At 48.1% G+C, this 26,192-nt stretch overlaps 1 protein-coding gene across 1 annotated transcript in view; it reads right to left on the reverse strand.

The window, feature by feature from the left end:
- Window positions 1-26,192, reverse strand: part of JAK3 (Janus kinase 3) — a 321,936-nt gene that overhangs the window by 116,592 nt on the left and 179,152 nt on the right. Inside the window, exons 13-15 of the mRNA XM_086946801.1 lie at window positions 8,649-8,733; window positions 6,637-6,770; window positions 6,049-6,187 (exon numbers count right to left, since the gene is read on the reverse strand). Of these exons, the coding sequence (XP_086802927.1) occupies window positions 6,049-6,187; window positions 6,637-6,770; window positions 8,649-8,733 (358 nt within the window). The remainder of the gene's footprint in view (window positions 1-6,048; window positions 6,188-6,636; window positions 6,771-8,648; window positions 8,734-26,192) is intronic.

Genomic DNA, 26,192 nt, shown 5'->3' on the forward strand with positions numbered 1-26,192 from the left:
ACTGATTTGTTCTTGTTGAGCTGAAGGCCCAGGACATTGAACAATTGACTGCAGGTTGTAATAGCCTTGGAAGTTTCCTGGAAAGTTGGAGCTTTGACTAGCCAGTCGTCCAGGTAGGGAAAAACTTACAGAGATTGTTTCCTGAGGAAAGCAGCCACTGGGGCCAACACCTTCGTAAATATCCTCGGAGCCGGCCTTAGACCAAAAGGAAGTACTTTGAATTGGAAATGGCGCTTGCCTACTGTGAAGTGCAAGTATTGTCTGTGAGCTGGGTGGATCGGAACATGGAAGTAGGCATCCTCTAAATCCAGAGTCGCCATGTAATCGCCTGGATTTAAAAGACGAAGAATATCCTGAAGAGTGACCATCCTGAAGGATAGCTTGATGAGATAAGTGTTGAGCTCTCGTAGATCCAATATGGGGAGCCAAGTTTCCGTTGTTTTGCGAACCAGGAAGAACCTGGAATAAAAACCTTTCCTCCTCTGCGAGAGAGGTACAGGCTCTATTGCCCCCTTGATGAAAAGCTAGTGGGCTTCGAGACGTAGCAGTCCCAGATGTTTTGATTGACAGGCGCCTGGAGCTCTGGTTGGAGGTAGATGGTAGAACTCCAACGTATGGCCACTCTTGATGAGATTTAAGACCCACTGGTCTGATGTTATAAGATTCCAGCTGTCGAGACAAAGAGATATCCTGCCCCTCACTGATATCATCGGAGGAGGAGGAACAGTAGAAAGAGCCGCAAGGCCGCTATTGCCTCTTGGAGTTGTCACGTCCTTGACGATTCTGGCGTCCTCTCTGCGATTGACGAGAGTAAGACGCTAACTGGTCCTGACGCTGATTAGAATACTGAGGTTTGTACGATTGGGAGGACTGGGATGAATATCTTTGTTGGTTGCCACCTCTATAAGAGGAGAAACCTCTCCCTCTTGCCCCTCTAAAAGGAACCTTACGGTAGTTCAACGAACCCAAGGACTTTGCTGTGTTCGTATCCTTTAATGCTCTGAAGGGCCTAATCCACATGCTTTCCGAAAAGCATCTCTCCGTCGAATGGTAAGTCCAAGATTTTGTTCTGGACCTCCTGGCGAAACCAGGTCGCCCGCAACCAGTCCTGACGCCGTAGCACAGCTGATCCAGCCAGCGCACGAAAGGCAGTGGATGCGATGTCCATAGCGCAATCTATCACCTCCGATGAAGACCTCTCTCCTTCCACCAAGACTTTCTTGGCCTCATCCCTTGTAGATTTCGGAAGCTGTTCCACAAACGGGGACAGGTCGCACCACATCTGGCGATCATACCTGCCGAGGATGGCAATGGCATTAGCAGCACGGACAAGGAGACTGGACATAGAGGAGAATCTTTTGCCCACATTGTCCAATCGCCTTCCTTCTTTATCCGGAGTTGTAGTAAGGGGCGTGGAAGGATTCTTCGATTTGCTTTGTGCTGCTTAAGAGATTACAGAATCCGGCTTAGGTTGCCCCAGAAGACAAGCTGGACTGCCATCCGGAGCTTTGCATTTTTTCTCTAGCCTGGGAAGAACAGGAATGACAGTCGCTGGATTTTGCATAACTTTAACTCCCTCCACCATACATGTTCGATGATAGAAATAGATCGGACAGATCTTTGTATGGTTCCTTAAAGTCATATAGGAAGCAGTCTGACTGCACAGTCGTGATCGGCAGACCAAATCTGACAGATGCTCTCTCCGTGAGGTTATGGAATCCCCCAATGTTAGCAGGCGGAGAGGAGGTAGCAGTATCCTGCCCCGCTACATCTGGATCCTGCACACCACTATCATCATCATAATCCAGATCTGGATCATGCGTAGGTTCATCCTGGACACCATCATCAGAAGAGACATCATCTACTACTTCTTGAACTTCCTCTCTGGGTTCTGGATGCACAGCCCATGGAACCACCGTCGTTACTATGATTGCCGGAGCCGGAGGTCTACCAGGCGAAGGAGGGCGCTACTGCTGTGGAACAGGTGGAGTTGGAAATCTGCTCCTGTAATCCTGCAACATCAGTTGTAAGTCCGATATTAGAGACAATGGCATGGCCACCATGTCCTGTCCTAAGGTTGGAGGAGGTGTGCTTTGTTGGACATATTGTTGTTCATAATACTCCTCAGTGTCCGTATCCTGACACTTTACATTTAAGTCTGATTCTCATCCTCTTCGTCATCAGACTCCTCATCAAACAACATAGCTGGGAGTAAGAATGTTACTCTTCTAGGAGAAGTCATCTCCGGAGTTATTTGCTGCTTTCGCATGGAAATATGTATTTTCTGAATCGTCGACGACCTCGTCGACGGAGTCGTCGTCGAAGGAACCGTCGATGGAACCGTCAATGGAGAAGTGGTCTTCGTCGACGAAGATTTCATCGTCGACGGCGGATGGATCGTCAACGGAGTTTTCATCATCGACGATGGATGGATCGTCGACGGAGCTTTCATCGTCGATGGTGGATTGATCGTCGACGGCGTCGTCGACAAACTCGTCATCACCATTGCAGTCGACGTAGTTGACGTAGTCTTCGTCGTCGAAGCAGCCGTCGACACTACTCTCGTCATCATGATCGTCCACGTCGAGAATACAGCTATCGTCGACGAGCATGACGGCACCTTAAACGTCGACGATAGTCTCAATGGAGTCGATGTCGACAGAGCTACCGTCGACGGAGCCACCATAGAAATCAAGGCTTTCTGAGAAGACGTCGTCGACGTACCTGCCGATTTCGTCGTCGACGGACGCTGCTTCTTGTCAGGTTTTCCATCCTGCGAGTCAGCAGCCAGTTTCCTGCTCTCCTTCACTTTTAAAGATGGTTGTGAAGGAACAGAAACATCCTTTTTCATCTTTTTGGCTGCGTCCACCTCAGCAGCCTGTCCCAGCCTCTCCTTTTCACCTCGGTGAGGAGATTTAATGGGACTAGCCCTCTCAGACCTATCAGAGATCTTTTGTTGGGCTTTGACAAGGATTTCTGAAGAAGTAGAGGGAGGTGACCTACCCCTCTTTCTGGACTTCTCGGAAGATGAAACAGATGAAGAGTCCTCCTCGTCCGAAGACAGCACTTCCTTCCGTGACTTCATTTTCTGTAGCCAAGTTAGTAATTGCCCCTCCCTGTCTCTCAATGTCTTTGTAGAAAAGGTCCTACAGATTTTACAATCTGTGGCCTTGTGGTCTGGATAAAAGCAATAGATACAGTCATCATGCTTGTCCTCCACAAAAAGTCTCTTTTCTGCACAGGTAGCACAGGCCCTGAACAAAGCCTTCTTTTCCTTGCCCGACATAATGATTTTCTGAAGTAATTTTGAAGAAGAATTGAAGTTGAAGAAAGAAAACTGAGCAGAGCTCAGAGGAGACTCCCTAGCACAACGTGCGATAGAAAATCTGAGGCTCTGAGGCTCTCTCAGGAAGGTTCTATGTGGTGAGGCTATTCTGATTGGTTGTTGCGGAAAGTTTGGGCTCTTTTACACAAAGAGGGTGATATGCTACAAAATGAGATGAGGCCTAGACCTGGTTTTCTCTTTTGTACCTATGGTTATGATATCTTTTTATTTACCGAGGCTCCCATTCCGATGACGGGGAATGATACAAAGCATGGGAATCTGTGAAAGTTCCAATACTGGGGTAAAAATAAGGTGTGTTTTACTTTATTGCACACCCATAGTAAAGATTTAATGGCTTTTGTAATCAAATGTGCTACTTTAGCTGCAAATGTTTTCTGCATGTTTCAAGAATTGGAAGTTCTAAAGATTCACAGAGGAATCCATGCTACGAGGTTTGTGTGAGTGTAGCTTTATTTATTTCAGAAATTTGCAAAAGTTTTCTAGGTTAAATCTGGAAACCTGTGATAGTCACAGCTTCCCAGCGCAATCCACGCAAAGTCTGGAGAAGTCTCTTTTCTTATTTATTTATTTTATGAGTTTTACATAGCGCTGGCTAGACCCGGAGCGCTCTACATGAGGATCAGAGTTAAAGGTTACAAGTTACATTTGTTCCAAAAGCAAAATCAAACATAGGATACAAAGTAAAGTTACAGAATTTCGTCAGGGGAGGGGGAGGAATGGGAGAAAACAGGGAGACGGGGAGAAACTGTGCCCAATGTCCGGCTGTGTAGGTGACGGCCGAGGGGATGAACCAGGGCCGATCTCCTCTATAGCAGAACAAGACAGCTCCACCGGGCTTCGGACATAATGCTTGGACTCCACTGTCAGGATAATGATCAGGAGCAATCCGAGAACGTCATAATAAAGCGGGGGAGTTGGAGAGATGAGAAACCGCAGTCAGAACAAAATCCAGACGTCATCTTGAGGTCAGGCCCTGTCCTGAGGGGCCTCTGCAAAGAATATTTCGGCTTCGAACAAAGTGCCCGGGCCAGATCGTTAAGTATGGGGGGGTTTCCCAGAGATGCCTCCACTGCTATCACATAAATGATGAGATGTGACACAGCCAAGAGGGAAACTCCCATTCCGGACAGCCAGAACTCCACCATTGGATCGTGCAGTGCCCGGAGGAAACCAAGGGAGGAAACCAGGCTTCCAGACCCAGCTGTGTATGGAGAGATCATGCTGCCTTTTCTCTCCCACTTTTCTCTTTAGAACCATTGAGTGTGCCTTCCCTCTGATGAACAGTCCTCCCCTTGTCACAGACGTCTAATTGGCCACCATTTTAAAGTCAGGGGGGTCGCGTTGGTTCCTTGTTGTGTGTCTGGGCGCTGTGGTGGTTCCCAACCTTCAAAACCATTTCCTGCCAGTGTGGGTGCTTGTTTTTGCGCCCTGACTCACAGTAAAACACTGGAGAACAAGGATCCTTTCACCACCGCGTCGTCCCGATCCCCAGGGGTCCGTCGCAGAGGCACTCCGTATGCTGTTTGCAGGAAGTCACTTTCATGTAGCCACCGGGTCACTTCTGTGCGCACCGGGGATGCAGTGGGGGCAGCTCTGGAGCACGCCGCTCCTCCGACGCAGTCTCCAGGGGGCCCGCTCCTGATTACGTGGCCACCGCTCAGTTATATAATTGCAGCAGGTCCACTAAGCCCCAAGGGCCATTTTGAGGCGCGATTGCCTGGCAAGCTTAAAGCCAATAACACGGCAACAAAGGAGTTAGGGGGAAAGGCGCCCACAGTGGCAGAAGCACCCAATGCTCCGATGTCTGGAGATAGTTTTTCCAGCTGGTTTTGGTGCGGTGAAGTACCGTGCTTGGTTGTCGTGGCGTTGGGCTACCACGGAGCTTCACCTCCAAGCAGCCATGATGGACCCAGGCCAAGCCCCCATGTTTTCTCTCTTTGGTGGTGTCATTTCTTGGGTGGGAATGGGTCAGCATGTAATTTGTGAATACCCACTGGCTCTAAAGTTTGTGAGGATTAAACTTTCCATACATGCTGGAACCGGGAATGTTACCTCCTGACAGAGTGGGATTTACTCATGGATAGTATTACACAAGTGTGGAGTAATTCTGCAGTTTTTATATCAAAAGCAAATTCACCTTTGGTGAATTTCTTGCAAGCATCAATCTGGCCATTTTCTGATGCACAAGTTCCTGTTAAACATACAATCGACTTCATGAGTCGGTCCTGCTCTCCCTATTCGACCTCGATTTGGTGGATGTAAGAGGTATACTCCCTGAAGAGAGATACTGTTTGCATAAAACCTTTCATGTCCTTTGAAGCATGTACGTAGTTGACATGGCAAGTAGCAACCAAGGGCAGTGCTTCTTAACCTCATGACTTCTGGCCCCCCCACAAAATCATTACTTGAAGCCGGACCCCCTAGTTTAGGCAATTTCTATGATTTGAAACTCAAATCGATATACAAAAATACAAAAACACTTGCAAGTGTTAAACTATTGAAATATTTTGTTTAATTCACAATCAAATATAGAAAAACTGTTGTCATTTTTATTGTTGCTTCTTTGTTTGTAAATACTTTTTTTATTTTAACTTATGAGTTTACATATTATTTAATAAATTAAATAGTTGCAGATCCTCCGAGTTCGCCTCGCGGGCTCCCAGGGGTCCAGAGACCACAGGTTAAGAACCACTGGTACTCACCTTCCTGAGTCAGGGTACTGATGCCAACTCCTGGGTCGCTGAGCTTGATAAAGGGGGCACTTCCAGAGGAGGCATCTCCCTCCCGGGCTAGTAGCACCTTCTTGGCCGAAACATTGCCATGAATTATATTCTTATCTTCCTGTTAATTTCAAGACAATTTGACAGAGAGATCAGGAGAACAAAGTTAGTGAACAAATCTGATGGACAGTCTGAATTGCTCTAAACCTTAAAGAAAGGCTTTACTGTACTGAAGAACGTTCTATATGAGCCATATGCCATTTTCGTGAATTTAGGCTTACTTCTCTAATCTTCATTTGTGTGCAAACTTTTTTTCTAAGATAGTGTCCCCTCAACATCCTTTTTTTGGGCTGTGCTGTATGTCTCACAAAAAACATCACACTTTTTGTCAAAAGATTTGGAAACTCCCTGAAGCTCAACATATTTTAAAAACAAACTTACTGAGTTTGACTGAAGCAAATTATGCCATATATATATATATGAGGAACAGAGGTGCTCGATTGACTTCAGGTAGGTTAACGCTTTCTGCGTTCCTCGGTGTGTGGATCATGAGAGGTCTCACTCACTCACCAGGAAGTTGAGGGCGTAGGCCAGCTGCTTGACCACCTCGAGCTTCCAGCTGGTCGTCACCTTCCCGCTGGCCTTGTGCTTCTTCAGGTAGATATCAAGGGCCCCGTGCTTCACGTACTCTTGTACCATGATACCTGTGCACCAGCAACACAAAGAACAGCGACTGTGGACAACTCTAAAGCCCAACACCAGCCGATGAGTACTACCTTCTCTGAGGTTCAAACTTTGTAGGACGACCTACACTTTCGACTCGAAAGTAACATAAAATCATATTATTTTCCATTCCATGCAATCATCTAGTAACTCAAGAAAAGAGCATTGACACATATTTTCAGTCATCAACAATCACAGAATATGTGTCAATTTACTGCAGAAAAACAGCTGTTCTTTTAATAATTCTCAAAACATTTGTTTACGTTTTTGTGTTAAAAGATCTCTCAATTATAAAGGGTTTCTGTATGTTTTGGGGCACATGGGTTATGTTGGAACTGGGTCCTGTGGAGATCCTCTGTTCTGTTATCTGCCAGAGGAGGTCTTTCAGTAGCAAACACTGAGTAAGAGCAAACATACTAATATGTGAAGAAAGACGATGAAACGATAGTGTATAATCAGGAAAAAGAGCAATATTGTTTATAATCAAGATTGAAAGAGCGAAATACGTTAAGTATAGACAGTAGACAAGTGTATACATTTAAGATTAGTTGGGAAATAAACAAACATTTATACAATTAGTGTGGAGAAGTGATTCCAGAGGAAAGAAAGAAAGAAGGTAAGAAATAAAGAAAAAGAAAGTGAACAAAATAAGAATAGAATAATGAATTCAAAATAAAAGGAGAGCATGTGTGAAGATTACAGAAATGACAGATCGAAACTGAAATAAAAAAGAAGCGCAAATTCACCAAATAAAAAGACAATAGAATTTACACATATTCTCAAATCTATGGGGGGGCTGCCACTAACGTTTGAATCTCAGGCCTCTTCTAGTTCTGTGTAACTGCTCCTCGCAATCGATGGTTCCCACTCCAAATGGCATGGCTTGTGATCGCAAGATTTCCTGCGAGGTGGGCAAAAGGTAATGTTCGACAAGATTTGCTTGGCGCTAAGTTGACTAAGTCGATCATTTAGAGCTGTCAGAGTAAGGGCTCCTCCCTGCCAAATATGTGTTTCCCCCACCCTCCTCTAGAGGTGGAGGAGCCACCAGGTCCCCAATAGTGGATTCTCAACTCCCTTTTACATCACAACCCTTTACCGCTAGGTCACAGCGACGGTAACCTCACTGTAATGAGGTCCAGCGTCCAGTCTCCTGACTGGTAGGGTTACTTCAAAATACCTGAACAAGAGACCTCAGACTGCGCTTGCGCAGCCCTTTTACACCCAAGTGGTCAAGTGCTTTTTTTCATATGGGCTCATATAGCGCCTGGTAAGTGATCCACCAGCCCATGACATTTAGATGTCCCTATCTGCCTGGCGAGGATCTCTGTAATGTAAAAATATCTGCCACACTGAATGAACTTTCATCAAATATACATGGCCAGCAGGCTGCCATGCCATATTTTTGCCACTCAGCATCTTGTTTTAGTTTTTAGAAACAATCTCCAACGCAGGAGTTTGCTGAGAGAAAAAAACTGGTGGCCTTGAATTGCAAGTAGTTTTCTCCCTGTGTGCTGTGGCCATTGTTTCTTTTCCCTGCCTTTGTTTGACAGGTCTCGCAAGGTGGACCTCGGTGGGGTAGTTAGTGACAGTGGGGGACAGGCTGGTTGTGACGCTTGCAACAACTGCCAACCTTCGGCACTGTGATGTACCTCTGTGTAAGGTGTCCTCCGGCGGGGGACTGAAAAGAGACTCTATCATCAGAAACCTTCTGGTCTTCCACTCATAAAGGAGTCAGGAAAATGCAAGTATACTGGGCAGGACATACACCAGTTTGATGCACAACTATCTCCTCCACCAAACTCTAAATGACTCCATAAGCATTGACCATTTTATGTTTTTAAGAAGTGCGTTGTGCTTACTGTCTTTTCCGACACAGACGCCATAGAGCAGGAGCAGGTGCTTGTGGGAGATCCGGCTCATCAGGCTGGCGGCTTCCAGGAAAGACTATCCATGCAAAAGAGAAGAAGAAAAACAGGTTAAAGGATCCATGTAACACTACAGGAGAACCCCTCTAGTGAGGGCTATCTCTACAAAGCAGAAACAGAAAGGGCCCATGTGCCATTACAGAAGAAAGCCTCTAGGGAGGGCTATCCATGCAAAGAAAAAAGAAAAAGGGGACATGTGCCATCACAGAAGAAACACACCAGTGAGGGCTATCAGTGGAAAGAATAAACAGAAAGGGGACATGTGCCATCACAGAAGAAACCCTCCAGTGAGGGCTATCCGTGGAAATAACAAACAGAAAGAGGACATGTGCCATCAGAGAAGAAACCCTCCAGTGAGGGCTATCCATGCAAAGAAGAAAGAACAAGGGGACATGTGCCATCACAGAAGAAACCCTCAAATGAGGGCTATCCATGCAAAGAAGAAAGAAAAAGGGGACATGTGCCATCACAGAAGACACACACCAGTGAGGGCTATCCGTGGAAAGAATAAACAGAAAGGGGACGTGTGCCATCACACAAGAAACCCTCCAGTGAGGGCTATCCATGCAAAGAAGAAAGAAAAAGGGGACATGTGCCATCACAGAAGAAACCCTCCAATGAGGGCTATCCATGCAAAGAAGAAAGAAAAAGGGGACATGTGCCATCACAGAAGAAACACACCAGTGAGGGCTATCCATGCAAAGAAGAAAGAAAAAGGGGACATGTGCCATCACAGAAGAAACCCTCGAATGAGGGCTATTCATGCAAAGAAGAAAGAAAAAGGGGACATGTGCCATCACAGAAGACACACACCAGTGAGGGCTATCCGTGGAAAGAATAAACAGAAAGGGGACATGTGCCATCACAGAAGAAACCCTCCAGTGAGGGCTATCCATGCAAAGAAGAAAGAAAAAGGGGACATGTGCCATCACAGAAGAAACCCTCCAATGAGGGCTATCCATGCAAAGAAGAAAGAAAAAGGGGACATGTGCCATCACAGAAGAAACACACCAGTGAGGGCTATCCATGCAAAGAAGAAAGAAAAAGGGGACATGTGCCATCACAGAAGAAACCCTCAAATGAGGGCTATTCATGCAAAGAAGAAAGAAAAAGGGGATATGTGCCATCACAGAAGGAACACACCAGTGAGGGCTATCAGTGGAAAGAATAAACAGAAAGGGGACATGTGCCATAAGAGAAGAAACCCTCCAGTGAGGGCTATCCGTGGAAATAACAAACAGAAAGAGGACATGAGCCATCAGAGAAGAAACCCTCCAGTGAGGGCTATCCGTGGAAAGAATAAACAGGAAGAAACAAGTAACTTTCCTGTAACTACTGTTATCCAGTATTGGTATCTTTCATAGATTCACACGCCTGAATCATTCCCCGTCTTCGTAGTGGGAGTCCCACGGTACATAAACAACAAAGTAAGAAGTAAATAGTACCTTTCCATCGGCTATTATGGTAGCAACCATATACTCTATAGCCTATTAGTCTCCTTTTACAAAAAGGATCAAAGTGAAAACTCAGCCAATCAGCACCCAGCACCCTCTAGAACCTTCCCAAGAGAGGCTGAGTCCCTCAGATTTTCCAGCACGAGTATAGTCAGCACTGTATCCTAGAGGTGCCTCTCTGGGGAGGAGGGTGGGTGCATGTGAATCTATGAAAGATACCAATACTGGATTACTGTAGTTACAGGTAAGTAACTTGTTTCTTATCCTGTATTGGGGTATCTTTCATAGATTCACATAGTAAGCAGTTCCTTGTCTGTATGTATATATATATATATATAATATATATATATATATATATATATATATATATATATATATATATATATATATATATATATATATATATATATATATACAGACAAGGAACTGCTTACTATGTGAATCTATGAAAGATATATATATATATATGCAACAAAAGTTCCCACGTTACTGGAGCCCATATATATATACATATACTAGCTGTACCCGGCCATGCGTTGCTGTAGCTCAGTCTGAACCAAAGTGAACCAACTCCTCCCCCCTCCCTCCACACACTTCCCGGTCAGCCATCCTGACACCAACTGTCCATCCTAATATATGTAGACTATTGTCTCTATGCGTCCCTTCTTAATGTTGCAACGTGAACCAACTCCTCCCACCTCCCTCCATCCACTTCCCGGTCTGCCATCCTGACACCAACTGTCCATCCTAATATAGGTAGACTATTGACTCTATGCGTCCCTTAATGTTGCAAAGTGAACCAACTCCTCCCCCCTCCCTCCACCCACTTCCCAGGCTGCGCTAAAGTTGCAAAGTGAATCAACTCCGCCCCCATACCTCCACCCACTTCTCGGTCAGCCATCCTGACACCAACTGTCCATCCTAATATATGTAGACTATTGTCTCTATGCGTCCCTTCTTAATGTTGCAAAGTGAACCAACTCCTCCCCCCTCTCTCCACCCACTTCCCGGTCTGCCATCCTGACACCAACTGTCCATCCTAATATATGTAGACTATTCTCTCTATGCGTCCCTTGCAGTTGCTGCGCAGCAACCAAATCGGTAGGGTCTGTTCGGACTTTTGATTAAAAACACGAGCGAATTGGATTCGCGCTTATTCGAATCCAACGTTGTGTATATACAAACACGCGCTTAATCGAATCCAATGTTGTGTCAAAATTTCAAAGTAATCGGTGAAGAACTTTCGGAGATTTACATTTTTGAATAAACGAACATTGACATTTTTATGTGTCTGTTCAGGCTTTCGATTAAAAACACGCGTATTGTACAACACGCGCATATTCGAATCCAACGTTTTGTATATAAAAACACGCGCATATTCGAATCCAACATTGTGTCAAAATTTCAAAGCAATCGGTGAAGAACTTTCGGAGATTTACGATTTTGAACAAACGAACATTTACATATATATATATATATATATATATATATATATATATATATATATATATATAAACATATACGTAAACACATGTATGAATATGCATAAAATGCAGACTTGTGCATATTTGTCTGCGAAAAAGCACTTTTGTGGATGGTGGGTAGTGCTATAACAATTTTACACGCGACAGTAATCCAAAGAGGAAGGACCTTAACATAAAACAGAGCATAGAATACTTGCAGCATTAACAAGCAAAGCATAACAAAAAAAATCATCATGCATAGATATATATATCTAAAAGACATAGATTGTAATCAAACCCCCTTTAGAGGCAGCTTACCTTAAGAAAACAGATTCCTTAAAACTGCCTGCCCCACAGATGCGTCAGCACGTTGTGATGACTCCAGATAATAATGCTGTGCGTCGTCTTCCACGTAGCAGCTCTACAGATTTTTTCAAGTGGCACTCCGGCAAACAGGGCAGTTGATGCTGAAACTGTTCTAGTGGAGTGCCCTCTCACAGTTCTTGATAAATGCTTGCCAGCCTTGTCATTGCAAAACTGAATTGCGCATGCTATCCATCTGGATATAGTAGCTTTGGAGACTGCAGTGCCTTAACAATTCTGGCCATAAGCTATGAATAGCTGATTAGATTTTCTTATGTCTTTAGTTTTTGCAAATAAAATTTAAGGCATCTCTTGAGGTCTAAAGTGTGCAATGCTCTTTCCGCAGGCATGGAAGGGTTAGGGAAGAATGTCCTCAGAATGACTGGCTCATTCAAATGGAATTGCGAAGGGACTTTAGGGATGAACTTGGTGTTCGTCCTCAGAATGACCATTTGATCAGTGAATCGCAAGAACGGATGAAGGCCTGTATTTCACTAACCCTTCTTGTTGAAATAAGCGCTAGGAGAAGTGCGACCTTCCATGTCAAGTACTTTAATCCTGCCTTGTGAATGGGCTCAAATGGCGGTTTTAGCAACTGAGACAACACCACATTAAGCTGCCATTCCGGAGGTGGAGCTTTGAAGGGTGGAAAAGCTCGAAATAGACCCTTCATAAATTGCTTAATGACTCTTGATGACCATAAATATGGAGTATGAGGCAATCGCCTGTATCTTGATATGGTGGCCAGGTGAACTCGGACTGACGAGTGTGCAAGAATAGACTTTACTAGGGAAAGCAAATAAGGTAGGATCTCCTCTGGAGCAGAAAGAAAAGGAACAATATCCTTGTGTTTGCACCATACGCAGAAGCGTTTCCATTTAAGCTTGTAAGTTTTATTGGTGCTTTCAGCTCTAGATTTGCCAATACCGTCTTTGCAGTCTTGCGAAATTTTCAAATCTCTAAATTCAAAGTATTCAGGAGCCATGCATGCAATTGCAGAGAAGCTGGCTTCGGGTGACCCACTTGGCTCCTGTTCTTTGTCAACAGCGTTGGTGTCGGCAACAGACGGATGGGTTGTGATTCAGAGAGAAGGAGGAGTTCTGTGTGCCAGTGCTGTCTGGGCCACCTGGGGGCTATCAGGAGAATGCGGCAACGCTCCCATTTCATCTTCGTGAGGACCCTGGGTATCAGAGGAATGGAGGAAAAGTGTATGCATGGTTCCTTGACAAGCGCATCAAACGAGCATTCCCCCGAGAGTTTTTGGAGAGGGAATCTGCTAGCGAAGAACCAGCATTTTCAGTTGAGCTGGGTCGCAAATAGGTCTAGCGCTGATTCCCCCCAGCTTGCAAATATCTCGTCCAGTTGTTCTTGCTCCAGCTACCATTCATGACAGCTGTCGCTCGTTCTGCTCAAGGTATCCGCCAAAGTATTCCAAAGACCTGGGACATGTTCTGCCGCGAGAGAGATGTGATGGAGCGTCAACCAGTTCCACAACTGTTGCACGTCCTGGGACAGGGTCAGGGATTTTGTACCTCCTTGCTTGTTGATATAAAATATGCTTGTGGTGTTGACCGTCCAGATCAACACTGACGACCCTTGTATTCGAGGAAGGAAATCCCGAAGAGATAAGAAAATGGCTTTCAGCTCCAGACTGTTTATGTGCATCTGCCACTGAGCCAAGGACCATTTCCCTTGCACCTATAGATCCTGCAAGTGTCCTCCCCATCCTTCCATAGAAGCATCTGTTGTGACTACGTAATCTGGGATGACTGGAAGAAAAGACTGGGCTTGGGACAGATGAGAAGTTTGAGTCCACCACATGAGGGCCTCCTTCATCTAAAAAGTGACTTTGAGTACATCGTCGAAAGAACCTGAGGTCTGAATCCACTGACGCTGCAATTCCTCTTGAAGAGGTCTCATGTGTAATCGAGTTAGCGGCACAAGATCAATTGTGGAAGAGAGCATTCCCAGTAGAGATTTGAAAACTCTCACTGAAACACACTTTTTTCTGTACAATTTGAGTGCTAATGCTCTTAACCTTTGTTGCCTTTCCTCGGAAAGGAAAGCTTTGTTTTGGATGGTGTCCAGTTTTGCCCCCAGAAATGTCATTAACCGGTTAGGGAAAATTGAAGATTTTTGAAAATTGACTGAGAGACCCAGATTGTGGAAAAGAGTGAGACTGAGAGACCCAGATTGTGGAAAAGACTGAGGCAATCATTTGTAGCTGTCTCCACTTTGATATTATTGTTGTCGGCCCTGCCCGAGTCTCCGCCCCGCTCCCGCCTTCCCAGCTCAGCCTCCCTCGCCCCTCCCCTCCCACTATCCACATATGACAGTTGCTCTTGCGCGCAGCGTCCACGCGCAGCGACCGCGCCCAATTCGCGCCGAAGGTGCGCCAAAGGTAAGCCCGTCTACGCCCGTCCGCGCCTGGACCGCACCCAGTGCCAGACCCCCTGGTCCCCGTCCCACCCACCCCACCCGCATTACTTAGGACGCCTCCACCCTCCTAGCCCTTAACCCCGGCCGACTCTCCAGCTGCGCCCAAGCCGCCCCTGGACACACCCATGGACCCTTCTCTTGCAATTCCTGCAAGTTCGACGGCACCAAGACCAACTCCTCATCCACGAACACCAAACAGAGCTCCGACACTAACCACCTTAGATGCATCTTGCTCAACACCCGATCGATCCACAGACACGCCATCGACCTCTGGAATCTACTAGACACCATCTCCCCGGACGTTGCCTTCCTAACAGAAACATGGATGAACGCCTCCTCAGCCCCAGACATCACCATTGCCATCCCGGAAGGATACAAGATCATCCGTAAGGACCGCACCGACCAAACTGGAGGAGGCATCGCCATCGTTCATAAGAACTCCATCCGCATCTCTACCAGCTCAGACGTCAACCTTGCCAGCGCCGAACACCTTCACTTCCAGATCCACACCGACCCCAAGACCACACTCAGAGGCACCCTCCTCTACCGACCTCCAGGATCCCGCGCACACTTCAGTGACGACATCACCGACTTTATCACCCCACACGCTCTCCCCTCCGAGGAATACATTCTACTTGGAGACCTCAACTTTCACCTGGAAAGGAGCTTCGACTGCAACACCACCACCCTCCTGGACAATCTCGCCAACCTCGGACTCAAACAAATTGTTAACACCCCCACCCACATCGCAGGTCACACACTCGACCCCATCTTTTCCTCCAGCAAACATATCTCCTTCAGTCACACCACAACTCTACACTGGACGGACCACAGCTGTGTTCACTTTACCTACAATAAGACCGCAACTCACAACCTCCCTCAACCTACTCTACGAAGAAACTGAAACAAAATCACCATCGACCAGATCTCCTCATCGCTGCTTCAAAACCCCCTTGTCCAAACCTCAAACCCCAACCAAGCAGCCATTAACTTCACCCATTGGCTATCCAACAGCGCCGACATCCTTGCACCATTGAAAAAACGTCAAACCAAAATAGGCAGCAAAAACGCCTCCTGGTTCAACGATGATCTTAAGAAATCTAAGAAACTCTGTCGCTCCCTCGAGAATGCCTGGAAAAAAGACCCAAACACCATCACCAGGGACGCCTTCAAAAACGCCACACGCATACACCACCAACTGATCCGGACTGCCAAGAAAGCCGCTTTCAAAGACCGACTAGATAACAACGCCCACAACAGCAAGGAACTATTCAACATAGTCAAAGAATTTACCAACCCCTCCGCCAACTCCAACGACATCACCCCCTCTCAAGCCCTCTGCGACTCCCTAGCTTCGTTCTTCCACAACAAAATCGCAGACATCCACAACAGCTTCGACAACCAACCCGGAGACCAACCCTCCCAACCCTCCGCCGTACCTTCACCCCCCTTGAACATCCTTAATGACTGGAACCCAATCTCCACTGAGGACACCATCCGCCTGATGAACTCCATCCACTCAGGATCCCCCACAGACCCATGCCCTCACCACATCTTCAACAAAGCAAATTCCATCATAGCACCACACCTCCGAGACGTCATCAACTGCTCCCTCAACTCCGCCACCTTCCCGGAAAGCTGGAAACACGCAGAACTCAGCGCCCTTCTGAAAAAACCCACAGCTGACCCCACCGAACTCAAAAACTACCGACCCATCTCGCTCCTACCATTCCCGGCCAAAGTCATCGAGAAAGCCGTCAACAACCAGCTCGCCACCTTCCTCGAAACCAACAAATCCCTCGACCCTTCACAGTCCGGCTTCCGAGCCAAACACAGCACGGAGACCGCCCTCATCGCCGCAACAGACGACATTCGAACTCTACTGGACAATGGAGACACAGTCGCCCTCATCCTCCTCGACCTCTCCGCAGCCTTCGACACAGTCTGCCATAGCATCCTTCTACAGCGCCTCAGAAACATCGGAATCCAAGGAAAAGCACTGGATTGGATCACTTCGTTCCTCACCGGAAGAACCCAGAGAGTCCGCCTCCCACCATTCAAGTCAGAGGCCACTGAAGTCATCTGCGGCGTACCGCAAGGATCCTCACTCAGCCCCACCCTCTTCAACGTATACATGAGCCCCCTCGCGGCCATCGCACGCCAACACAACCTCAACATCATCTCCTACGCAGATGACACCCAACTGATCCTCTCACTCACCAAAGACAGTAATACCGCCAAAACCAACCTTCATGCAGGAATGAAAGAAGTAGCCGAATGGATGAAGCATAGCCGTCTAAAACTCAACTCAGATAAAACAGAAGTCCTTATCTTAGGAACCTCCCCCTCCGCCTGGGATGACTCCTGGTGGCCAGAGGCTCTTGGAAAAGCACCCATCCCGACGGATCACGCACGGAACTTAGGCGTCATTTTAGACTCCTCACTCTCGATGTCCAGACAGGTCAGCGCCGTCTCATCATCTTGCTTCAACATTCTTCGCATGCTCAAAAAAACATTTCGCTGGATCCCCACCGAAACCAGAAAAACGGTCACCCATGCACTGGTTACAAGCCGCCTTGACTATGGAAACACCCTATACGCCGGCACCACCGCAAAACTCCAGAAAAAACTCCAACGCATCCAGAACGCATCAGCCCGGCTCATACTTGACATCCCACGTAAAGACCACATCTCCAATCACCTGAAAAACCTCCACTGGCTCCCCGTCAATAAGAGGATTACTTTCCGCCTCCTAACCCACTCACACAAATCACTTTACGAACTCGGACCCGATTGCCTCAACACTCGACTTTCCTTCTACACCCCCCCCCCGCCAGCTACGTTCCTCCAACCAAGCCCTTGCTACCGTTCCTCGCATCAATAAAACCACCATGGGAGGTAGATCCTTCTCCTACCTGGCTGCTAAAACATGGAACTCACTCCCCACTCACCTTCGTCTCACTCAGAACCATCTAGCATTCAGAAAGCAACTGAAAACTTGGATATTTGACAAGTAATCCCCCCACCCTTCCTCAAGCGCCTTGAGACCCTCTGGGTATGTAGCGCGCTATATAAATCCATTTGACTTGACTTGAAGGTAAGGGAATACCTGATTACCTTTGTTTCTCAAGACTGCTGCCACTGGAGCTAGGAATTTTGTGAACGTCCGTGGGGCCGATTTGAGGCCAAATGGAAGGACTCAGATTTGATAGTGGGTACAGCCACTGTGAACCTCAGGAACTTCCTGTGCTTTGGATGAATAGGGGCGTGGAAATATGCATCCTCGAGATCCAATGAAGTCATGTAATCGCCTTTGTTGAGGCGTTGTAGGATGTCTGAAAGAGTAACCATCCTGAATGTCTGACTCTAGATATTTGTTCAATTTTCTGAGGTCTAGGATAGGCCTCCACTCTCCTGACTTTTTGCAAATGAGAAAGAAGCAGGAGTAGAAACCTTTCCTCCTTTGGGAAAAGGGACCTTTTCTATTGCCCTTTTCTGAAGCATTACACGTGCTTCTTTCTTGAGTAAGTGAAGGTGAAGGGGTGCAATCCCCTGGGAGGAGTATTGGGAGGCTTTTGGTTGAATTCCAATGTGTGGCCATAAGTGATGAGATCCAGGACCCAATTGTCTGAAGTGGTGTGTTGCCACTGGCCGATATGCTCGGAAATTGACGCACCATTCTGAGGAGAAGAAAGAGCAGCTGGTACTCAATTGAAATCACTGTTTTGTGCTGGTGTCACAGCCCTGGGATCCCGGCTTTCGTTTGGAGCCTTGTCTGGAGAAACCAGCTGTACTCGCTTGACGGTAGGACTGCTGTTGATATCCCTGACGGTATTGCGGCTGAAAGGTCTGATCGGACTGGGAACGCAGGTAATTCCCTCTATAATTGGAGAAGCCCCTACCTCTGGCTCCTCGAAAGGGCACTTTGCGGTACTGCAAGGTTCCAAGAGCCTTAGCAGTGTCAGTATCCTTCTTAATGGTGGTAAGTGCCTCATCAATATGGCTACCAAACAGGATGTCATCACCATAGGCCATATCCAATATCTTTGTTTGGACTTTCGGGCGGAAATTAGTTGCCTTTAACCACCCCTGATGTCTTAGAACGGCAGCTCCAGCTAACTGCCTGAAACCAGTTGTGGCAATGTCCATAGCAATAACTATGATTTCAGACGCTGCTCTCTCTCCTTCAGTGAGTAGTTTAACAAACTCTTCCTTGCTATCGTCAGGGACGACCTCCTTCATTGAACCAATGTCGAACCCTATTTGTCTGTCATAATGGGCTAGAATGGCCATAGCATTAGCTGCTCTAACTGAGACCGCCATTGAAGAGAATCTTTTCCCAATCTAATAAAGGCGTCGACCATTCCTTCTCTGGTGGAGAAAGGATAGATGTAGATGGATTTTTTGAGCATCTCTGAGCTGCCTGAGAGATCACCGAGTCAGGTTTAGGGTGACTCGTAAGACATGCTGGAGAGCCCTCCGGTGCTCTGTATTTTTTATCAAACCTGGGTAACACAGGAATCACAGAAGCTGGAGCTTTCATGACTTTAATCCCTTCCTGTCAGATATGGTCAATTATGGGTATTGACCTGACAGTCTTAGTTATTTATTTATTTATTTATTTATTTTAAAGGTTTTATATAGCGCTGGCTAGACCCGGAGGTATCAGAGCGCTTTACATGAGTATCAGACCATAGTTGCTAGTTACATCGTTATAAAGCTTAAACAGTTGTTAGAGCATGGCAACATAGTTACATGTAAGGTCGAGGTAGACAATAAGGACATATAAGTAAGCGAAAAAGCAGGCAAGGGGAGGGGTTCAGGGGAGGAGGGAGGAGCAGGGGAAGTAAACATAGAATGAAGGAGGCAAAGAGGAGGGGAGGGTGAGAAACACAGCATGGAAAGAGGAGGGGGAGGGTGACGGGAACACACACCGGTAGACGAGTCAAAACAGAGAACGAAGGAGGCAAAGAGGAGGGGAGGGTGAAAAACACAACATGGAAAAAGGAGGGGGAGGGTGAAGGGGATACAGACCGGTAGACAAGTCGAAGCTGCGTCCAGTAAGCTGTGATCCCAGGGGAAGTGGAAGTCTCTGAGACTCCAAGGTCTACATACTGGATCCAGAGGGAGTCCTTTGACAAGGGGTGCCATACCATACCTCAACTGTGAGTGGCTCCCGGGTGCTGTGGACTCTCTCAGTGGGTACGCTGAGACTCCAGAGTATAAATATTGGATCTTTCCCCAGCAAGGGGAGAAGGAGTGCTTAGTCTAAGGGCACAAAGGACGGGAGGCTAGGCGGTGTAGCAGGCAAGGAGAGAGATTCAGGGGAGAGGAGCAAAGGAAGTAGACAAAGAAAAGAGTACTAAATGGGAACAAACAGCATCAGTTTGGGGAACAGACTGTTTTCTCTCTGTGGCCATGAGTTTGCCCCATTTCTAAGGTAAAAGCCTAGCACATGCCATTCCAGAAGCTTGTGTTTCCAGGTAAGACACATCTATGGGACTGGCAGCGGAAAGCAGCTAGCACAGCTGGAAGAGAAGCAAGACTAGGCCTGACATAATCCTCCAGAAATCAAGGCACAGAAAAAGGAAGGCACTGGCAGTGGTTTTATCTTCGGTGAGGTTTTCCTCTGCTCTGGAGTCATTTGTGTGGCAATGTGGCTCGTTTGTGACATATTTGTGGAAAATTTCACACAAAGACATAGTCGCTGAAGCCCTCCAAACGCAAGTGGAATAACAACTAAGATGTGCACTAAGAAGGCTTCCTGAACACTTTCAGGTGAGGCCAGTGGATAAGGGTTACGGGAAGTGTTTTTGGCTCTTTAGTTTCTGTGCACTGCCTGGGAAAGGACCATATCAAGTATGATGCCAGCTAAAAATGCTACTTCGATTCTTAGAAGAAAATGAGAAGCAGAGATCCTAGTCTGAGACTTCTGAGTCTATTGGTTGCGATCAGACACAAACTGCAATAGAGAGGCAGATCTGTCTGAGGGAATAAGCAAATACACTTTGCAATCTGGTTGCTCACATAGTTTGGACCGAAACCAGGATGATTCTTGACATCAACACTGATATGAATATTTATCTTGTTTCAAGACAATTGAGGCAGTGAACAGCACCTAATATGTGAAGAATAGTGGCCTCTTCTCATAAAGTGATGACTAAAAGCGAAACAAGTGAAGACAAAACTGGGACAGGTGCACCAAACCGGTTATGAAGAGTGATAGTGTAACCATAAAACGCTACACGCATGTAATGTTACACACATGCTACTATACCACACAAGAACCACCATAAATATGAAGCGGAAAAAAAAAAGAAAACTGTTACTCCTTCAGCAAAACAAAATGATAGGACTGAGCTATTCAAGACTAACAACTTTGCTTGAATATACAGTTATTCGGCAACACTAAACGCTTCTAGAAGTGAAGCAGATAGAAATTATGATGGTCAGTTAAAGAGATAACTACAGCTCTGTCCCTTGCAAAAGATGATGGGGAACTCAAAGAAGGTTGTCCTGCAGAGAACGTGGCAATTATCGTGTAGGACTACAGATGTATGCAAGGGATGCAAATATTACGAATACAGAAGTATTTGGCTTGATGATGAGTAAGCATGTATGAACAAAGGGTTGAGATAACCGCTTTTTGTGGTGCTACAGAAATACACTTCCTCACCTGATCCTTAAAATCATAAAGGAAACAATCCAATTGATGGACAGCCGTTGGCAGATGAAACCAGTTAGGGGCTCTGTCCATAAAATTATGGAATCAATCAATCAATCAATCGAGAGTATTTGTAAAGCGCACTACTCACCAGCTAGGGTCTCAATGCGCTGGGGGGGGGGGGGGGGGGGGGGCTGCTGCTACTGATCGAAAAGCCAGGTCTTGAGTTGCTTCCTGAAGGAGAGATGGTCCTGGGTGAGTCGTAGGTGGGTGGGGAGGGTGTTCCAGGTCTTGGCCGCCAGGTAGGTGAAGGATCTTCCTCCGGTGGTGGTTCTGCGGATCCGTGGGATTGTGGCGAGGGCGAGGCTGGCGGAGCGGAGCAGGCGGGTTGGCGTGTAGAACGTGAGGCAGTTGTTGAGGTATTCGGGGCCCAAGTCGTGGAGAGCCTTGTGTGCGTGGGTGAGGGGTCTGAACGTGATCCTTTTGCTGACGGGGAGCCAGTGCAGGTCTCTCAGGTGGGCGGAGATGTGGCTGTGTCGGGGGATTTCCAAGACGAGATGTGCTGAGGCTGGTAATTCCTGGATGCGCTGGAGTCTTTCCTGTAGTTTGGCGGTGGTCCCAGCGTAAAGGGCGTTCCCGTAGTCCAGACGGCTGGTGACGAGGGCCTGGGTGACCGTTTTCCTGGTTCCAGGGGGGATCCAGCGGAAGATCTTACGGAGCATGCAGAGAGTGTTGAAGCAGGAGGAGGTAACGACGTTAACTTGCTTGGCCATCGTGAGGGAGGAGTCAAGGATGAAGCCCAGGTTGTGTGCGTGGTCCGTGGGCTTGGGTGGGAGGCTCAGAGCAGGGGGCCACCAGGAGTCGTCCCAGGCGGAGATGGATGGGCCGAGGATGAGGACTTCCATCTTGTCTGAGTTCAGTTTCAGGCGGCTGAGCTTCATCCAGTCTGCGATGTCTTTCATTCCGTCCTGGAAGCTGGCTCTGGTGGAGGTGGGGTCGTTGGTGAGGCAGAGGATCAGTTGGGTATCGTCGGCGTAGGAGATGATGTTGAGGTTGTGCTTGCGTGCGATGGCTGCGCGGGGGCTCATGTAGACGTTGAAGAGGGTGGGGCTGAGCGAGGAGCCTTGAGGTACGCCGCATATGATCTTGGTGGCTTCTGCGAGGAAGGGCGGGAGACGGACTCTTTGGGTTCTGTCGGAGAGGAAGGAGGTGATCCATTCCAGGGCCTTTCCTTGGATCCCGGCGTGGCGGAGGCGGGTTGTCAGGGTGCGGTGGCAGACCGTGTCGAACGCAGCCGAAAGGTCGAGCAGGATGAGGGCGGCGGTTTCTCTGTTGTCCAGCAGGGTCCGGATGTCGTCGGTGGCTGCGATGAGGGCGGTCTCGGTGCTGTGGTTCGCTCGGAATCCGGACTGCGATAGGTCGAGGGAGCCGTTCGTCTCCAGGAAGGCTGTCAGCTGTTTATTGACGGTTTTCTCTATGACTTTTGCAGGGAAGGGGAGGAGCGAGATGGGGTGGAAGTTCTTGAGGTCGGAGGGGTCTGCGGTGGGTATCTGCAGGAGGGTGCTGATCTCTGCGTGCTTTCAGCTCTCCGGGAAGGTGGCAGATATGAAGGAGTTGTTGATGATGTCCCGGAGTTTGGGTGCGATGATGGAGTCGGCTTTGTTGAAGATGTGGTGTGGGCAGGGATAAGCTGGGGAGCCCGAGTGGACGGTGTTCATTGTGTGGGTGGTATCTTCCGTGCTGGCCTGAGTCCAGGCGCACATGGTGGTGGTGGGGGGTGTAAGTTCGGTGGTGGGGTATGTGTTCTGAGCACCAAAGCTGTTGTGTATGTCGACGATCTTACGGTGAAAAAAGGTGGCCAGAGAGTTGCAGAGGTCTTAAGAAGGCGTGATGTCGTTGTTGCTGGCGTTGGGGTTGGAGAGCTCTTTTACGACGTTGAAGAGTTCCTTGCTGTTGTGGGTGTTGTTGTCCAGTCGTTCTCTGAAGGATGACCTTTTGGTGGTGCGGATCAGCTGGTGGAGTTCTTGAGGGCTGTCATGTTGTCCGTTGACTGGTTGAGGCGCCAGGCTTTCTCGAGGTCACGGCAGGATTTCTTGGAGTCTTTGAGAACGTTGGTGAACCACGCGGCTTTCTTGCTGTTGAGGTTGCTGGGAGGGTTTTTCAGTGGAGCAAGGGTGTTGGCGCAGTCGGTGATCCACTGTGTGAGGTTGCGGGCTCCTTCGTTGGGGTCCGTGGTGTTGGTGGGAGGGTTTAGGCGCAAGGAGATTGTGAGTTGGTCGGTGGTGATCTTGCTCCAGCATCTTCGGGGTGTTTGTTGAGGGCGGTGGTGGGTCGTTGTTTTCCTGAAGTTGAAGTGTACGCAGCTGTGGTCGGTCCAGTGGAGCTCAGTGGTGTGGCTGAAGGAGATGTGGTTGCTGGAGGAGAAGACAGGGTCGAGCGTGTGGCCGGCGTAATGGGTGGGGGTGTTAACCAGTTGCTTGAATCTGAGGTTGGCGAGGTTGTCTAGTAGGGCGGTGGTGTTGTTGTCCTGGTCGTTCTCCAGGTGGAAATTGAGGTCTCCTAGGAGGATGCAGTCGGGGGAGGCGAGGGCGAGTGGGCTGATGAAGTCTGCGATGGCCTCTCTGAAGTGTGAGCGTGGTCCCGGGGGTCTGTAGATGAGGGTTCATCTGAGGGTGGTCTTGGGGTCGGTGTGAATCTGGAAGTGCAGTAGCTGCGGTGGCGAGGGTGTCGTCGGTGTTGGTCGTGATGCGGATAGTGTTTCTGTGGGCGATGGCGATGCCTCCTCCAGTCTGGTTGACGCAGTCCCTCCGGATGATCTTGTAGCCGTCCGGGATGGCAATGGCGATGTCGGGGGCTCAGGAGGCGTTCATCCAGGTTTCCGTGAAGAAGGCGACGTCTGGTGCCATTTTGTCCAGGAGGTCCCATAGTTTGACGGCGTGCCTGTGGATGGAGCGGGTGTTGAGCAGGATGCACTTGAGGTGGTTGTTGTTGGCGGCTATTTTGGCTGGTGCGTTGCAGGACCAAGTGCAGGTGAAGTAGCAGGCGTGGCAGGTGAAGGCTCCGTGGGTGCGTTTCGGGGTGGCTTGGTAGCAGGCTGGATGTCGGCCGGTGTTGAGTGTGTGGAGGGTGGTGGCGTCGTAGCTCAGTCGGGTTGGCTGGCTGTGGCGGGGTCCAGGGGTTCTGGTGCTGGGCCCGGTCCAGGTGTGACGGGCGTAGACGGGCTTGCCTTTGGCACGCCTTCGGTGCGCAATCGGCACGCCCGCTGCGAGTACACGCGGTCCCCGCCATTTATGGCCAAGTGGGAGGGAGGAGCAGCTGGGAGGCAGGAGCGGGGCGGCGAATGGGGAGCGGGAGACAAGAGAAGGGGGCGGGCCGCAGGAGAGCAGCAGCGGGGAACAGAGGGGGGTTGGAAAGAGCGGGAAAGCAGAGCGGGGGAGAGCGAGGGCAAGCCTGGGCAGCAAGAGGGCCAAGCAGGCAGCGGCAGCAGAATCCGGGCACACGGGGGCCGTGCGGTAGTAGACTGACCGGGTCAAGGGTCACCTCCGATATCCTCAGGAGGTGAGTTCGAAGGATGATGAGGTGGTGGGGATGGAGTTGGCGCTATGAAGTCATCCCACTTATCCGCTGGTGGCAAAGGGTCTGGTAGCTCACCTTCTTCCTGTTCCTCTTCAGACGTAGTAAGGTCTGCTCTGGGAGGAAGAGGAGTTGTTGTAAATGAATCCTGGACCCTAGTGTAATTTTCGCGATTCATGCCCTTATATAGGTATACTTTATCATATCCTTATATAGGCATAGAAATCACTACCATATTTGACCTAAGCCATACAGCCCAAATACGGCATGGCTACTTTCACTATGTTCCGAGAATCAACAACAATTTCTTGGAAAAACCCAGCAGCTAGGGACTTCCCCCTGCTTGAATATTAAGTTCTCCAAGAACTCCTGGTGTTTTCCAAAAATGTAGCCTTTGAGCTTTGAGTGACATTATTAAGTCCAAACATGCGTCAACATGGAAGGGGCCCTCCTTGCCATGAGGAATCCTGAGAGGATTACACAGATTCTTGGCTTGGCTTGGCTCGTTTACGAGATCTGAACACAACCTGGTTTCTATCGTTCAGACCAATCTGGGAAGATTGCATTTTACCTGTTCTACGATGCCTGCTTTGCGGAGAGGAATGCGTGTTCGACATTTGTCTTACACTTCCATCAGTCCTGCCATCGGATGTCGACGCCTTGCTAGGTCTGGTAACGACTCATGCATTGTGTTGTCCCCAACGGCTACCAATCCTGATGACGGCATTCATTGAGGTCTCACCAGTAAGTCCAACTGAGGGTGAGATACGAGGATCAACAGGCACACAGGTACTATCTGATCTGAACACTGCTAATGTGGCACCTGGAGCTGACGGCAATGCTTCTCTTCTGTGCACATTTGATCTGCTTGATCAAGTAGTTCCACTTTCACCTACTGTGGTAGACGATTTCTTTGCCAGCCTAGATGATCTGATGTTTTCTCCTGACACGGAGAATAACTTTTGATTCATGCACACAGCGTTCCCAGAACTCTGAAATTCGGCCTTCAAATTTTGAAAACAAAGACTTCGAACTTTGGAACTCTATTTTTTTACAACCAATTGAACTTTTCTCTCCAAAACATTTGAACATTTGGCACAGACTAATCTGCTTAAAGTAGAACTATTCTTAGAGAACAAGAAATTCTTTTCCTTTTTGAACACTGCCTAGAGAAAATATTTGGCCTTGTCCTCATATAACAATTGCCATAATATGTTATGTTATGAAATGTTCTCGACCTTTCTTTCTGTATTTAAGAGCCATTTTCATAAATGTAAATTCATGATTCATTCGGTTTGCATATTTAGATACCATACTATGGGGTCAATTAGGATGGCGGACGAACAAAGTCCGTCTGCCATCCTGTCGGGGGACGGGACCGTCCGCCACAGGGGCGGAGGTCCCATGCCTCGAATTAGGAGGATGCACCCGCCACAGGGGCGGGTGCATCCCTCATTTTTAACATTGCAGCGGGCGGCGCTGAAAGCACCACCTGCCGCAATGCTAATAATACATATTGTGC

Source organism: Lissotriton vulgaris, chromosome 12, assembly GCF_964263255.1.
Source record: "Lissotriton vulgaris chromosome 12, aLisVul1.2, whole genome shotgun sequence".
In the NCBI taxonomy this organism is placed as follows: Eukaryota; Metazoa; Chordata; class Amphibia; order Caudata; family Salamandridae; genus Lissotriton; species Lissotriton vulgaris.